We start from the raw sequence: 13,306 nt of genomic DNA on the forward strand, positions 1-13,306 counted from the left end.
CTTCAGCAGGGAATCTTATCACCTCTGGGCATCGAAGAAAGATTCTCTTGCTCACCCTTGTCCATTGCACAGCTGCACCCCCTAACTACCCCTGCACACCACAGATGCACCCCCTCACCATCACAGCGATACCACCTCACTACTCCTCGCACTGTGCAAAGACACCCCCCACCACTGCACCACCTGACTACCACCCTGTGTTGCGTGGCCACACCCCACAAACAAAAGTCCATGACAATTGGTATCAGGTTTCTGTGTTATCCTATATTGCAGTGTTCTCAGCCTTTTCCATACTGGCCTCCTCCACTACGCCCAGCCAGGGTCAAGTAAAGAGGCCCCTTTACCTGACCAAGTCGGGTTTTTTGTCAGGGAGAGTGCTGGACCTCATAGACTAGTGGCTTGATCCCAATCCCATGTCCAGGGAAGCTGGAGATGCATACTTTTAGCAGTTTTGGACTCAGTGACTTCTCAAGGATGCGCAGGGCATCAGAAGCACAGCTGGGAAGAGAACCCAGGAGTCCTGACTCCAATCCAAACTCTGTCCACTAGACCATATTACCCCGAGATATTGTTGCAATCACTGTTAGTGCTTTTCAGGTTCGGCAGCTTGCACGTCAACGTGCAATGTAAAATAAAGGCTCAATTGCTGTAGGTGGCCGCCGTTTCCCTTCTGTGATTTTTCCCTTAGCCCAGAACAATAAGGGGAGCAGCTTTTTCGGCACGGTCCTTGGTTTTATTCTGCAGGCCAACCTGCTGTTTGATCATTTTTTTCGTTCTCTGTTTAGAGTCAGAGGAAACCCTGGCACAAACACAGCTCATTCTATCCTCCTGTCTAGGGCGTCTGTGACCAGGAGAACGTTTGGGCACAGTGGCATTGCCGTGCATACATGGTACGCCTGTCCTGCATTGATCAAGTCCATCTGGGCTATGGCCATTAGCCAGCACCAGTTCTACCTGGACAGAAAACAGAGTAAGGTAAGACACTCACTGGAAGGGGAGCGCGCTGTAGATGGCTCCCGCTCACTCACCACATCTCCGAGCTGCGGGTTCCAGGCCACAGCGTGGTTCCTGGGCTGCCTCATTTTATGCTTCTAACGAAATGAGGGTGGAATAGCTTAAAATACTGTCAGTTTTGTGCCAGAACAAGGGAGTTTGATTTCCCCAGAGGCCTATCGGCGGGGTCTGAGGGCTTAGTTGGAACAAACCAGAATAGCCAAACATGATTGCGTTCCTCTCCGTATTGTTTCAGCGTATTCTCCAGTTCTGAAAGAGATACCACCGTGAAGTCAGATCCGTTTCAAATAAATCTGTTAAAAGTACTTTCAGGTTCTACATCTGCCTCTGAGTCTCGGGTCCATCCGTCCCGTCCCGTTCCTCCTCCCCGGCATCATTCTGTGGTGTTATAATCACACTTCCCTAGGGGAATAGTTTTTCTCCCCCTTTTTGTGGTGTGAAGGACAAACTGACTAACTGACCATACAACTGAAATATTTAGGTCTTTTCTACACTACACAGTTTTTGTAAACAAAACAGTGGAAGTGTACACACTGAAATGCTCCTCCTGCTGATAAAAACCAACGAGGAGTCCGGTGGCACCTTAAAGACTAACAGATTTATTTGGGCATAAGCTTTCGAGGGTTTACTCTCGAAAGCTTATGCCCAAATAAATCTGTTAGTCTTTAAGTTGCCACCGGACTCCTCGTTGGGTTTGTGGACACAAACTAACACGGCTACCCCCTGATACTTGACACTCCTGCCAATGTAACTTCCTTGCTAGGCTGACATAATAAAACCACCTCCACAAGAGGCGTAGGGCTTATGTTTGTGCAGTTAGGGTGATGCAGTGTCTATGTAGACATTGTGTTCCTTACATCGGCTGTTGGCTGCCATTCTTGTCAATTCCAGGGCTTCAAAGCCAGGCCCCGGGCTGCTGCCTGGTCTCCGTTCCAAGTCAGGCTGCCACCCAGGCTCCCGGCTTGGGCTGCTGCCCGGGCTCCCCACTGTGAGCCCTGCTGCCTTCTGGGGTCCCTGCTCCCCGCTGGGAGCATGGCAGCCAACTGGACTCCCAGTGTGGATCTCCCCGCTGGAGGCGAGAAGCCCCGGGCGGCTTTCCACCGCTCCTGCCTGGAAGCGCGGAGGTGAGAAGCCTCGGAGAGCAGCTGGGCTCCCAGTGGAGAGCTGCTTGGAGCTGAGAGTCCTTGCTCTTAGCCCCCTCCCGCCTCTCTTCAGTTGGTAGAAGCATTCCTGGTGAGGACATCAGCCACCGCAGTAATTAATGCAGTGGATGTAAGTTGACCTAACATAGGTGGACTTATTTTTATAGTGTAGACATAGCATTAATCTGGTTATATACAAAGTGCTGTCCAATGCACAATGGAAACAACGTCAAAAAATAGAGAGGAATGTATTTTTCCCCTCTCTCTAATCCTGTTCAGTTATATTTTTAGGTGTACCCACCCTGGAAGAGCAGCAGGGAGATAATTTTCAGACAGACGTATGATTTTGAAACAGGTGATGTCCCTTTAAATATGAACATTGCTGGTGTAACAAAGCTTAGAGGCACTGTAGGAATTGTCTAGTGGGGCCACCAGATTCTTGAACTCTCATCTGCTCTCCCCTTGTTCCCCAGGAAGTTCCAAATATTCATACCCTTTGCGCCCCACTTCCAGGGAGATGTGCTCCATCCTTTCATCTTCTGACTTTATTTCCCCCACTTTCAGCACTGGAGCTTTGCCTTCCAGGTGGACGTCATGGGCAGCTGCACTTTCCTCGCCTCCCTACGCGGCTGTGAATAGGAGAAACCTGTATGTAGCCTGGAACATTAGAGCCTGTGGGGACTTTCAAAGTGCCTAGCTCTTTTTCAAAATCAGAAGCTACCAACAAACAAAAGCAGATTCCCCTCCTCTTGGTGGGAGGGTGGGTTTTGAGTGTCCGGAACTTCTCATGGCTAGCTTCTTTTGTTGCCAGCAGATTGTGTTTCAGATTGTGAGTGCGCATCTGATCTCTCTCTCACGCCCACAGGCGACACCGCCCACCAGCTATCTTCAGTCAATCAGTCATGTTTGTGACCCTGTCAGAACGCTTTGTCGCAATAATCCCACTGTCATGCTATTGCTTTGATGTTAATACACACAAATATTTTTGTCCCTTTCTCTGAAAGGGTTGGGATTTTAGTCTGTTGTCCCCATCTTTAAGGGACATTGCCAAGACTGATGGATAAACTTCTCTGCTGGGCTCATTTAAGGGTATGTCTACACTGGAAACTTCAAAGCGCTGCCACGGGAATGCTCCCACGGCAGTGCTTTGAAGTGCGAGTGTGGTCGCGTGCAAGCATAGGGAAGAGCTCTCCCAGCGCTCCTGGTAATCCACCTCCACCAGGGGATTAGCTCCGAGCACTGGGAGCCTGTCTACACTAGCGCTTTAAAGCTCTCTGACTTGCTGCGCTCAGGGGAGTGATTTTTCACACCCCTGAGCCAGAAAATTAGAGCACTATAAAATGTAAGTTTTATAGTGCTCTAAGTTTAATAGCTCAGTAGGGCTAATCAAGCAGATCAAAGTGTTGTTCCTGGGTGTGTTTGTTTTATAAAACCAGCAATGGACACTCCAAAGTGAAGCTGTGAGATACTTGATGGCTTCAGTTCTTAGTGGTTTGTGCAAATATTTTTTTCAGTTCACTTGGGTTTGCACCCCTTTAAAATTTCACTCTGAGGGCTTGTCTACACCATGCAGATTTTAGCAACAAAGCTCTTTTTCAGTACTTTGTCAGCCCTTTTGCCGACAAAATACTTCTAGCCCCACGAGCGGCGTTAGCAGGAGCGCCGCGTCCATGCTGCCACTTGCGTCGGCAAAACATTTTGTCTTTCGCAGGGGACCTTTTTAAAGTACCTGTGAAAGACAAAAGTTTCGTCGACAACTTTGCAGTGGAGACAAGCCCTCAGTTGCACCTTTAGATTAATCCCAACTTGAAAGCAAAACATACAGGATTTCCTGGTTTTGCAACAAAACTTGTCATTTCACATGGTTTTGACAAAAGACAATAAACCTGCTGAAACTTGCTCAAAACTGGGCCCAGATTGGTTCTAGCAATTGAGATGAGATTAGATGCAGCACTGTATGACACAATTCATTCTGACAAACCGGGCCTGAATTCTGAGTTCATAACAAAACCTGAAACCAAGCAAGTCCTGCATCTTTTCAGATGTTGCTGTGACATTTGGCACAGCTCTGCTTGCAAAGCCAATCTACTGGATTTAAAAAACAAAATAAATAATATGCATTGGTTTTGACCCGCTTGCAGCAAAACCGATCCACAGCTTTTGTTCACAATCGTATGCACAATTGAGCATTTTGCCAGCCCCTGGAGACCCTGAACTCTTACTGCTACTGTTTCTATCTGCTCTGTTCTGGAATTCAAGCAGAATGTGGAAGTTTACAAGACTTCCAGCTCTCTGAATGAACTTTTCATGGTGCAAAATTCTTGTCAGTTCCCCTTTTTTCTGCACAGAGCAGACAAAGTCGGCAAGACAAAGAGCCATGTCTATGCACTGGTGACTACACCAAGTCAGTCAAACATTTGCCATATTGGTCTCAAGGGACTTGTTTTTGTGGGACTTTCTGATAACACAGATGCTCTTGAATGCAGCAGGACTCTCCAGTTGCACGGAGCTTAAATGAGCTTAAATTGTCAGAAAAGATGAGGGAGAGTCTAAATGTCCCGTTGAAACACACACAGCACAAAATCCTTCAGCACAAGTGAAAAGGCCAAACTGATCCATGGTGTCAATCCATCCCTCGTGCGACTGCAGGTTCCGTAGACCATCTGACCTCATTGGAATGGCACCACTGATCTTAAAAACTGCTTTGAAATTAATCCCAAATGAGCAAGTTTCCCTCCAAATAAATGAGACTTACCAGATCTGTGCAATGATTCATTCAAAATTTTCAGAATTGGGGGACTGAATGGCCCAGGGGAGTGGTAATGGGATATAGTCTAGCCTTTAACTGCTGAGCTGCCATTACAAATCCAGCCCCGGCCGCATAACTAGCTGTTCAGTGGCCTCTGTGAAATGAGTTAATTGATTTGAGTCCTGTTCCCTCCAAAGTACAAAAAGCCCATAAGTTAATCATCATCATTGTAAGGCAACCGAGAGGCCAAGGGTAGAAGCAATGTAGAAACTAAACCCTTCTCCTTTATAGAAGTGTTCCCTCTAGGTACGTTAGTGAGACTGTGGACCTGAGTCCTATCCAAAGCCTGTTAAAGTTAAGAGGAGTCTTTCCTCTGACTTCAGTGGGTTTTGGATCAGGCTTTTACTGGGGAAGCTTGCACTGCCTGTTCTTAGTTGTACTTCTCCTTGCTGTTGTCTGAATGAGTAGCGGACTTCAGGCTCCAGGAACTTCTGGCCAGGATCTTTATCAGCACTAACTTTACACACGCACACACAAAGGAGGGCGTGTTTCCAGCAATTAGCAGGGTCTGCATGCCAGTAAGGGACTGTACCATCTAGTATTACTACCTCTGCTCAGCATTGTTCTATAAGGACGTTAGCCAATGCGCAGTCTGATAGATGGGCCCAATTTCTGCTCGGATTTACACCCTGGAGATCAGTGGGGTTGAGCCACAGGGCGTCTCCCTGAAGTTGTAATACAAATACATGCAGCACATGCTGTATGAGGATAAGAAGTCACTAATGTGTGAATAGCTCAAAGACTTGTCACCCCTGAAAATCAGACTAGCCAAACAGATAGATAGTAGATGGCCAATATCAAGCAGGTCATGCGCAGGATCCTGGTCAGCGAGTGCGGGGAGGGACAGCTCAGTGGTTTGAGCATTGGCCTGCTAAACCCAGGGTTGTGAGTTCAGTCCTTGAGGGAGCCATCTGGGGCAAAAATTGGGGATTGGTCCTGCTTTGAGCAGGGGGTTGGACTAGATGATCTCCTGAGGTCCCTTCTAACCCTATGATTCTATGGATAGTCAGTTCAGACAAAATATGAAGCAAGCTGACCCACTAGCTAGAACTGAGATTGAACCTTCAAAAGTTGTGAAGGGAATGTCTTTTAAAAATATTGTTCCGTTTCACGTCCCTCAGCACTTCTCAGTTTTGACCAGAAACAGCAAGGCCAAGAGGCTGAAAGACTGTTCCCCCAATGTTTCTGACCTGAGGTGATGCAGGTACTATTGGAGAGGCAGGCTGAATGGCTAGGAGGCTCGGCATGCAGCCCTTAATCTCTCTGTGCCTCAGGTCCCCATCTGTAAAATGGGGTTAATAACAGTTCCCTATCTCACAGGGGTGTTGTGGGGATAAATACGTTAAAAATTGTGAGGTGCTCAGATATTACAGTAATGAATGCCACATAATTACCTAAGATAGATAGATAGAGGATGTGTGACTAGTAATACTTCTCTAGCACCTTCCATCTGAGGATCTCAAAGCACTACGTTTACATATAGTCATGAATTAAGCCTAAAACCCCCTGTGAAGTAGGGATCCATTTTATCCCCTTTATTATTCCACAGATGTGGAAACTGAGGCAGAGAGGTTAAGTGACTTGCCCAAGGTCACATGGCAAATTAGTAAGAGCCAAGAATGGAGCATAGAACTCTCCTTTCCCAGTGCTAGACCCTTCTGCCTTCCTTCACCTATCTAAACTATCTGAACTTTTTCAGAGCACAAAGTAAGGCTGGATATCTCCTAGAACCAGGTTTTCTTGCAAGATTTCTAGGATTCCCTGTTTTCATTCCAATGGACATAAGCAGCCTAGTTTTTGGGTGCCTGTCCAAATCAGACTTCCAAACATTGTGAACATTTGCCTTGAAAACATTGAGGCTATAGTACCTCTCCTAGCCTGGGGGAGGAATTACTTACCCAAGTAGTCCTACTGCATCAAATGGGACTGCTAATGTAAATGCCCACCAATGGAGAGACAGGTTCCACAACTGGGCCCAAAAATTAGACATGAAATGAAGATTTTCAGGCCACTGGCAAATCCCGGATCGTTCGGCACAGTGTGACAACAGTTCTCTGAGTTAATAGAAACTCCAGGTTAACCAAAGGTCAGCATATCCTTAGGGTTGCATTAATTGAAGCTCCACACAGCAGTGGAGGTTCAGGTTCTTATGAGCTGGGCCTGGGCACCCAGCTGTCTGAATCCAGGATTTTACAAAGTGTTCAGATGGGAAGCCTTCCCTGAGACCTCTGTAAAACTGGGGGTTAGCTGTTAAAAGCATTTTAGGTTCAAAACTAGTCTGAAAGAAAAACCAATTTCCATAGCAGAGGCTGAATGACAGTCAGCTCTCGGATCCATGTCCAGCGTGCTCAAATCACATCCAATTGGGTTCTTTTTGGTGGAGGAATTTCTGTTTGCTTAGCCTGGCTTTTTAGTTTATTTAGTGGATTTAATAACCAATGTACAGAATAGGGTTTACAATGTACAGAATACTGGGTTTACAATGGTACTGTGCCCACACTCATAAGGAGCCCTGGCGCCCAGACGATGGCCTTGCACCCCGCACCCTGCCCACGAGACCCCACCCCTGCTCGGCCTCTTCCCCCCGAGGCCCCACTCACTCCTCTCCACCCCCTTCCTCCCCCAGCCTCCTGCTCACTCTACTCCGCCCCCTCCTCCTCATGTGAGTGGCAGGCGGGACCTTGCGGGGGGGGGGGGGGAAGAGGCTAAGCAGGGACAGGGCCTCAGGATGGAGCGTGGGGCAGGGCCACTCTCCAGGCACCAGGGCCCACAAAAGATTAATCCGTCCTTGCATAAGCCAGTTCTTAATTAATTGAAGGGGGGGAAGAAACTTTCCACATGGGCTGATTCTTCCATAACTGCCTAGTACAGGGTTTCTTGCACATTTCTCTAAAGCAGAGGTTCTCAAACGGGGGTCCACAGACCCCTGGGGGATCCACGAGGGTACTCCAGGGAGTCTGTGAGTTATGTCCAGGGCCACCAGCCCTGCTGACCAACTCCTCCCCCTCCCTCCCAGCACCTCCTGCACAGCCGTTCCGCGGCGTGCAGGAGGTGCTGGGAGGGAGGGGGAGGAGCGGGGGTAGGGTGTGCTCAGGGCAGGGAGCGGAAAGAGGCAGGGCAGTGGTGGGGCAGGAAGAGGTGGGGCGGGTGTGGGGCCTTGGGGGAAAGGGTGGAGTGGGAGCGAGGCCTGGGGCTGAGTGGGGGTTGAGCACCCCCAGAGAAAATTAGAAGCCGGCTTGGGGTGGTCCGTGAAAAATTTTAAATCAAAATGGGGGTCCTCGGATTGCTAAAGTTTGAGAACCGCTGCTCTAAAGCATCTGGAGCTGGGCCCTATCAGAGACAGGATACGGGGCTAGACTGACCATTGGCAATCTGGCAATTCCTATTGTAAGGTAGATGGGGTGCGTAATCCAGACACAAGAACTGACTAAAATTGTCATGTACATACAAAACACTGCTAATATCTAGGGCTTGTCTTCACAGCAGCATCGCTCATGGAATACTTCAAGTGTTGGCCCCAACCCAACCCTGTCCACATGCAGATATCTCTAGCTGGAGCTAAGTGGTGCTTTCAGCTCGAGCTAGCTGGCCCATCCGGGGTGTGGGTGGTCGAAGCTCTAGCACTGCTGACCCTAGAGCTAGTAATGCAGTGGGGATGCAGCTACCGGCTGCAACTCAAGGTACCACAACTCATCGGCCGCTGATCCAGTGAGTCTGCTGATCCAGTCCCACTGTGCTGCTTGTCAAAGCCCTCCGTGTGGCTAACGTGTTGTTTCACAGTGTGGCCACTCTCAGCGGAAGTGGGGCTAGTGGAGGAACTCAAGCTAGCCACTGCAGTGAAGACAAACCTGTAGTCTGCACAGCCATAGTAAAGGACTGAAGCCTTGCATTGCTTTCTGCTGTAGAGCTTTATACAGCCCTGCAGAGTGAAGTCCTCTGTTCTTACCAGATACATCATGGGCGCCACATTTTCCTACCAGTGTTCCCAACCCTTATTATGAAGGGACCGTGTGGGGGCCTAAGTAAATCTTTGTGCTCATTCAGGCCCAGATACAAAGCTGACTGTAGCCAATGGAAAGAGTCCTGTTGACTTTAGTGGGCACTGGATGGCTTCTGCACTGAGGCTACCCAGCGAGAAGGATGCTAATTATGTTGGCATTTTTGGTGGTTTCTTACTGTAGCTCTTAACATTCAGATTTTCTGGATGTGGTTCTCTGATTTAAGGGCAGGGAAGAGGGGAAAGGAGTCCCTGGCAAATCAGAGATATTAACGAACAAAGAAGCAATGGCAGAATTGCCCCCAGATTCTAAACACAACAAGGGCAGTAGACAACGTGGACATTCGAGTGCCAGTTTCCTTCCATTCTTGGGAAAGTAATCTGAGTTGGCTTTTGGGGGCCTGTTTCCTGCCACGGTGAAATGATTCTTTGCTTCTGTGACTCTTAAAGCAACGCCAGAGTGTAAAACTCAGCTCTGTGTCTATTCCCAGTCCAAGATCCATGCTGCGAGAAGCCTAAGTGAAATCGCTATTGATCTGACTGAAACTGGAACACTGAAGACTTCAAAACTAGCCAACATGGGAAGCAAAGGCAAAATTATCAGCGGAAGCAGTGGCAGTCTTTTGTCATCTGGTAAGTCCTTTACCTTGTAACTGCATGGGAAATATGGGTTCCTGCCCCTCGGCTGGAGAAAAGAGGAAGATGTAGCTTTGTATTATGCAAGAGCTGCCAGGTGAGGTGAAACATGGGCCCTTCAGAAATGAATCTGACAGTAACAAGATTCTTCCTTTCAGCTTCTGTCTCTCTGGGTATGTGATATCTGTCTCTCATCTCCTCCTCCTCCCTCACCCAAAACCCCCATACCCAACAAGAGATCCAGGCTCCAATGTGACCCCGTTCCTATCCTCACTGCTAGTTTCCTCTTTCTCCCCAGGATGTCATCTCCAGTCTTCTCAGCTCCCTGCTGCTACCTGACCTATCCCCACACCCTGCTCCTCCAAATCCCTCACGCACCCATCTCCCTGCTGCTACCCAGCCTGTCTCTCACGACCTCCGGCCTATGGAGCCACCTCCTCCCCATGACTGGGTTGATGTCCATCAGTCGTTGTGGCTCATTTGGGAAGCACATGCTGGGGGATTGAAGAGGGCGCCTGGTAGTAGAAAGACAGAATCTCCTCTAGAGATTCTGCACTGATCTGCCTTGTCTCTTAGCTGCTGAAATTCATTCTTCATCTTCCAGCTAGTGCCCCCTGCTCATCTGGCCTCTCAGCTCCCAAAATAGCCAGTTTCCAGGTACCGTTCACCTAGAAACTGCTTAGAGCCCCAAGTTTTATAAGGTTTTTTCCTGTGGAAAATGCTTAGATGCTTCTGTCAAGATGTTCAGTGTGTAATAGGCTGCAGAGCTAAGGGGAGCTGGAAGCTGTCATTTCCAGCTCAAGTAGACACACCTGTGCTAGTTCTGATCGAGCTAGCAGGCTCAAAATAGGAGTGTAGCAGCATGAGTGGCAGGAGGGATTAGACACCCCTTAGTTTGGCTTCTTTATAAAGTGGAATCGTCAGTAGTTATGGAAGAAGCCAAACAGGGATCCCTGTCAAAGGGATTCCACCACTGGGGACTGGGAGTCAGGAGCCCGAGGTCTATTCATAGGCGACTGGTGAAAATATTCTTTGCAGGCAGCAGAGCCCACCCTGCAGTCTCCCCGCAGCTCCCTGCTCCGGCCCATTGGCCCTCTCTGCTTGGCAATTCAGAGGAGCCCACCACAGTGTCATCTGAGGCATGTATCCACCGTCAGGCAAAATCCTCCACCTGTGATGCCCCACTCTGCCCCCTTCCTGGCCCTGCCACACAGACACAGGGCCTCAAGATCTCCACCGTCCCCCGGGACTCCCCTTCTACCCTCCATCACCTCAGGGTCTGCCCCCTATCCTTGGGCTCCCCTTCTCCTCCCCATAACCACAGATCTCCCCCTTTCTCTGGGACTCCCCTTCTCACCCCACCCCCCCACACACACATCACCTCATGGTCTCTCCTTCTCCCACACCAGCAACTCAAGGTCTGCCCCCTATCCTGGGACTCCCCCTCTCCCCATCCCCTCAGTATCTCCCCCCATCCCTGGAGACTCTGCATCCCCTCCCCATCCCTTGAGGATCTCCCCCCTCCTCAGGATTCTCCTTTTAGCACATCCCCATAGGATCTCCCCCTTCTTCCTGAGACACTCCTTTCCCCCATTCCCGTCAGGATTTCCCCCCTTCTCCTGGGACACTCCTTCCCCCCGCCCCATTCTCTTTAGGATCTCCTCCCTTCTCCTGGGACACTCCTTTCCCCCCCCCATTTCCCTCAGGATCTCCCCCTTCTCCTGGGACCATAGGTGCTGAAACTAGGGGTACGGCTGCACCCCCGGCTACAAGTAGTAACAACAACCAAATACATGGTTTCCGCCTTCAGCACCCCCACTATAAAAATTGCTCCAGCGCCACTGCCTGGGATGCCCCTTTCCCCCCATCCCTTCAGGGCCTCCCCCCCATCTCCTGGAATTCCCCTTCCCCATCCTCATCTCCTCAGTATCCCTCTCCTTTGGTCTGGGACTCTCCCCACCAGTCACCTCAGGATCCCTTCCCCATGCCTGGGACTCTCGCCCCGTCTCATCAAACCTTCCTGGGAGGCACCAGTCAGGAGCCAGCACCCCCTGGGGACTGAGGAATCTAGTTCCACCTTCCAGGAATCCAGCGAGCGGCGAGGACCCACACCCCATGACACCCTATCCTGCCTCTGGCCCCACTAGACATGGGGCTTCCCCAGCTGATCTGGGCATGCACATGGGCAGCAGGGTGGCTCAAAAATAGATTTTGGAGGGTTGAGCCCGCTCTAGCCCTAACCACCTGCTGCCTATGGGTCTATTCCTGGTTCCAACGCTTCCTGCCTGCGAGATGGCTTCTTCCATAACTGGGTAAATCTCTTAACCATGCTGTGCCTCAACTTTACCATCTGTACAACAGTGATCACTTACCTCCTAGGATCGGTGTGAGGACTCATGGTTTATAAAGGGCTGCAAACTCCTCGGATGAAAAGCTCGCCGGAAGTGTAAAGCATTATTATCACAATGATGGGTCATTTAAGTGAAGTGTAGAAGACATCACTTAGACTCATTAAAATCCACAAGAATGGAAACATGTGACATGGGAGAAGGATCTTTTCATAATTACAGAGAGAAATGTACCCTCTGAGAACCACTGGCTACAAAACCAAATCCATACTGACTCTGTACATCAACCGTGCTGCAGAACGTCCTTTGTGGCTAACTTGAAATTCCTCAAAAACAGGCAATAAGAGTTACGTTTTAAGCTGGCTGCAGTCGAGAGCAACTTGTTTTGGAATTCTCTTCCTAGCCTGTGAACAGAGACGCCTTTCTATTTCTCCTGTCCCTCAGGACGCAGCGCACAATCCACTGTTTGTGCCAAGTATCTGTTCAGGGAATTGCAGTGGCGGGGCAGTTTCTGGTGTGGTGTTGGGTTGTTGGTGTTCTTTGTGAGTTTGGCTCTCCCACTGCTGAAAGCAAATAACATCAAGAGCCCCTCCAGAGATCCCAGCCTTGATGGCAGCATTCCCATCCTCAAAAGCTATTCGCCACCAATGCAGCGTCTGTGTTAGTACGTTGACTTTCAACCCCCTGCATACCAAGGAATTCAGAGTGCCGGATTCTTTGCTCACACCAATCTGACTCTGTTGACTTCACTGGGTTAGCCCTGATGGTCACAGGCGGAAGTCAGGAGAAAATCCGGCCCCTAAACGTCTTTAGGTCAAATCCTGATCTCGATTACACCAGTGTAACCCAGAGCAATCCCACTGACAGCAGATCTTTGCCCGTTATTTTTTGCTCCCTGCTTAAAACCCAGCCAACCTGGATAAGTTCAGAGTGCTGGGTTTACATGTTCAGCAGGCTTGCCACATTGACGGAGAGCATGCGGAGTTAATTGACCTGGAGCTGGGCAGGTGGTTCAGATGGATCCAGCTGCAGTTGTGTCTGCACACCTAAAACCCAGGAGTATGTGAATTTGCTCTGGTTTATGCTGTGCTCCTGGTGTGACAAGGTGGAACGTCAGCTTCCAGCTGCCCTGTTAGAGACCCATACTCAGAACCAGATTTTGGGGCCCACCAAACCTATGGTCAAGGGCCCCTCGTTTGCAGGACAGTCTCAGATTTAACAGAGGGCTCTGGAGCTTGCTACTGTCTGGTGGCTGCAGCTGTGATGCCTTAGCTAATGAAGGAGGGGACACACAAAGGGGATCTGTAGGAAGGAGGAGCACTTTAGAGGAACTTGGGTCCCTGTAGCGAAGCGACGACTC

At 49.5% G+C, this 13,306-nt stretch overlaps 1 protein-coding gene and 1 long non-coding RNA gene across 14 annotated transcripts in view; one reads left to right on the plus strand and one right to left on the minus strand.

Annotated features, from left to right (window-relative positions):
• FRMD4A (FERM domain containing 4A) overlaps positions 1-13,306 on the plus strand; it is a 552,335-nt gene that overhangs the window by 505,540 nt on the left and 33,489 nt on the right. For 7 of the 13 annotated variants that reach the window (XM_074942603.1, XM_074942597.1, XM_074942596.1 and 4 more), the window contains 2 exons: positions 786-975; positions 9,454-9,595. In XM_074942603.1, the coding sequence (XP_074798704.1) occupies positions 786-975; positions 9,454-9,595 (332 nt within the window). The remainder of the gene's footprint in view (positions 1-785; positions 976-9,453; positions 9,596-13,306) is intronic. The other 6 variants (XM_074942600.1, XM_074942608.1, XM_074942601.1 and 3 more) reach the window with 1 other exon arrangement.
• Positions 733-5,049, minus strand: LOC141980892 (uncharacterized). Its single transcript, XR_012637626.1, has 3 exons — positions 4,912-5,049; positions 2,650-2,785; positions 733-1,263 (listed from the first exon to the last, which is right to left on the minus strand). It is a non-coding gene; the product is annotated as an uncharacterized LOC141980892 (long non-coding RNA).

Source organism: Natator depressus, chromosome 1 (assembly GCF_965152275.1).
Source record: "Natator depressus isolate rNatDep1 chromosome 1, rNatDep2.hap1, whole genome shotgun sequence".
In the NCBI taxonomy this organism is placed as follows: Eukaryota; Metazoa; Chordata; order Testudines; family Cheloniidae; genus Natator; species Natator depressus.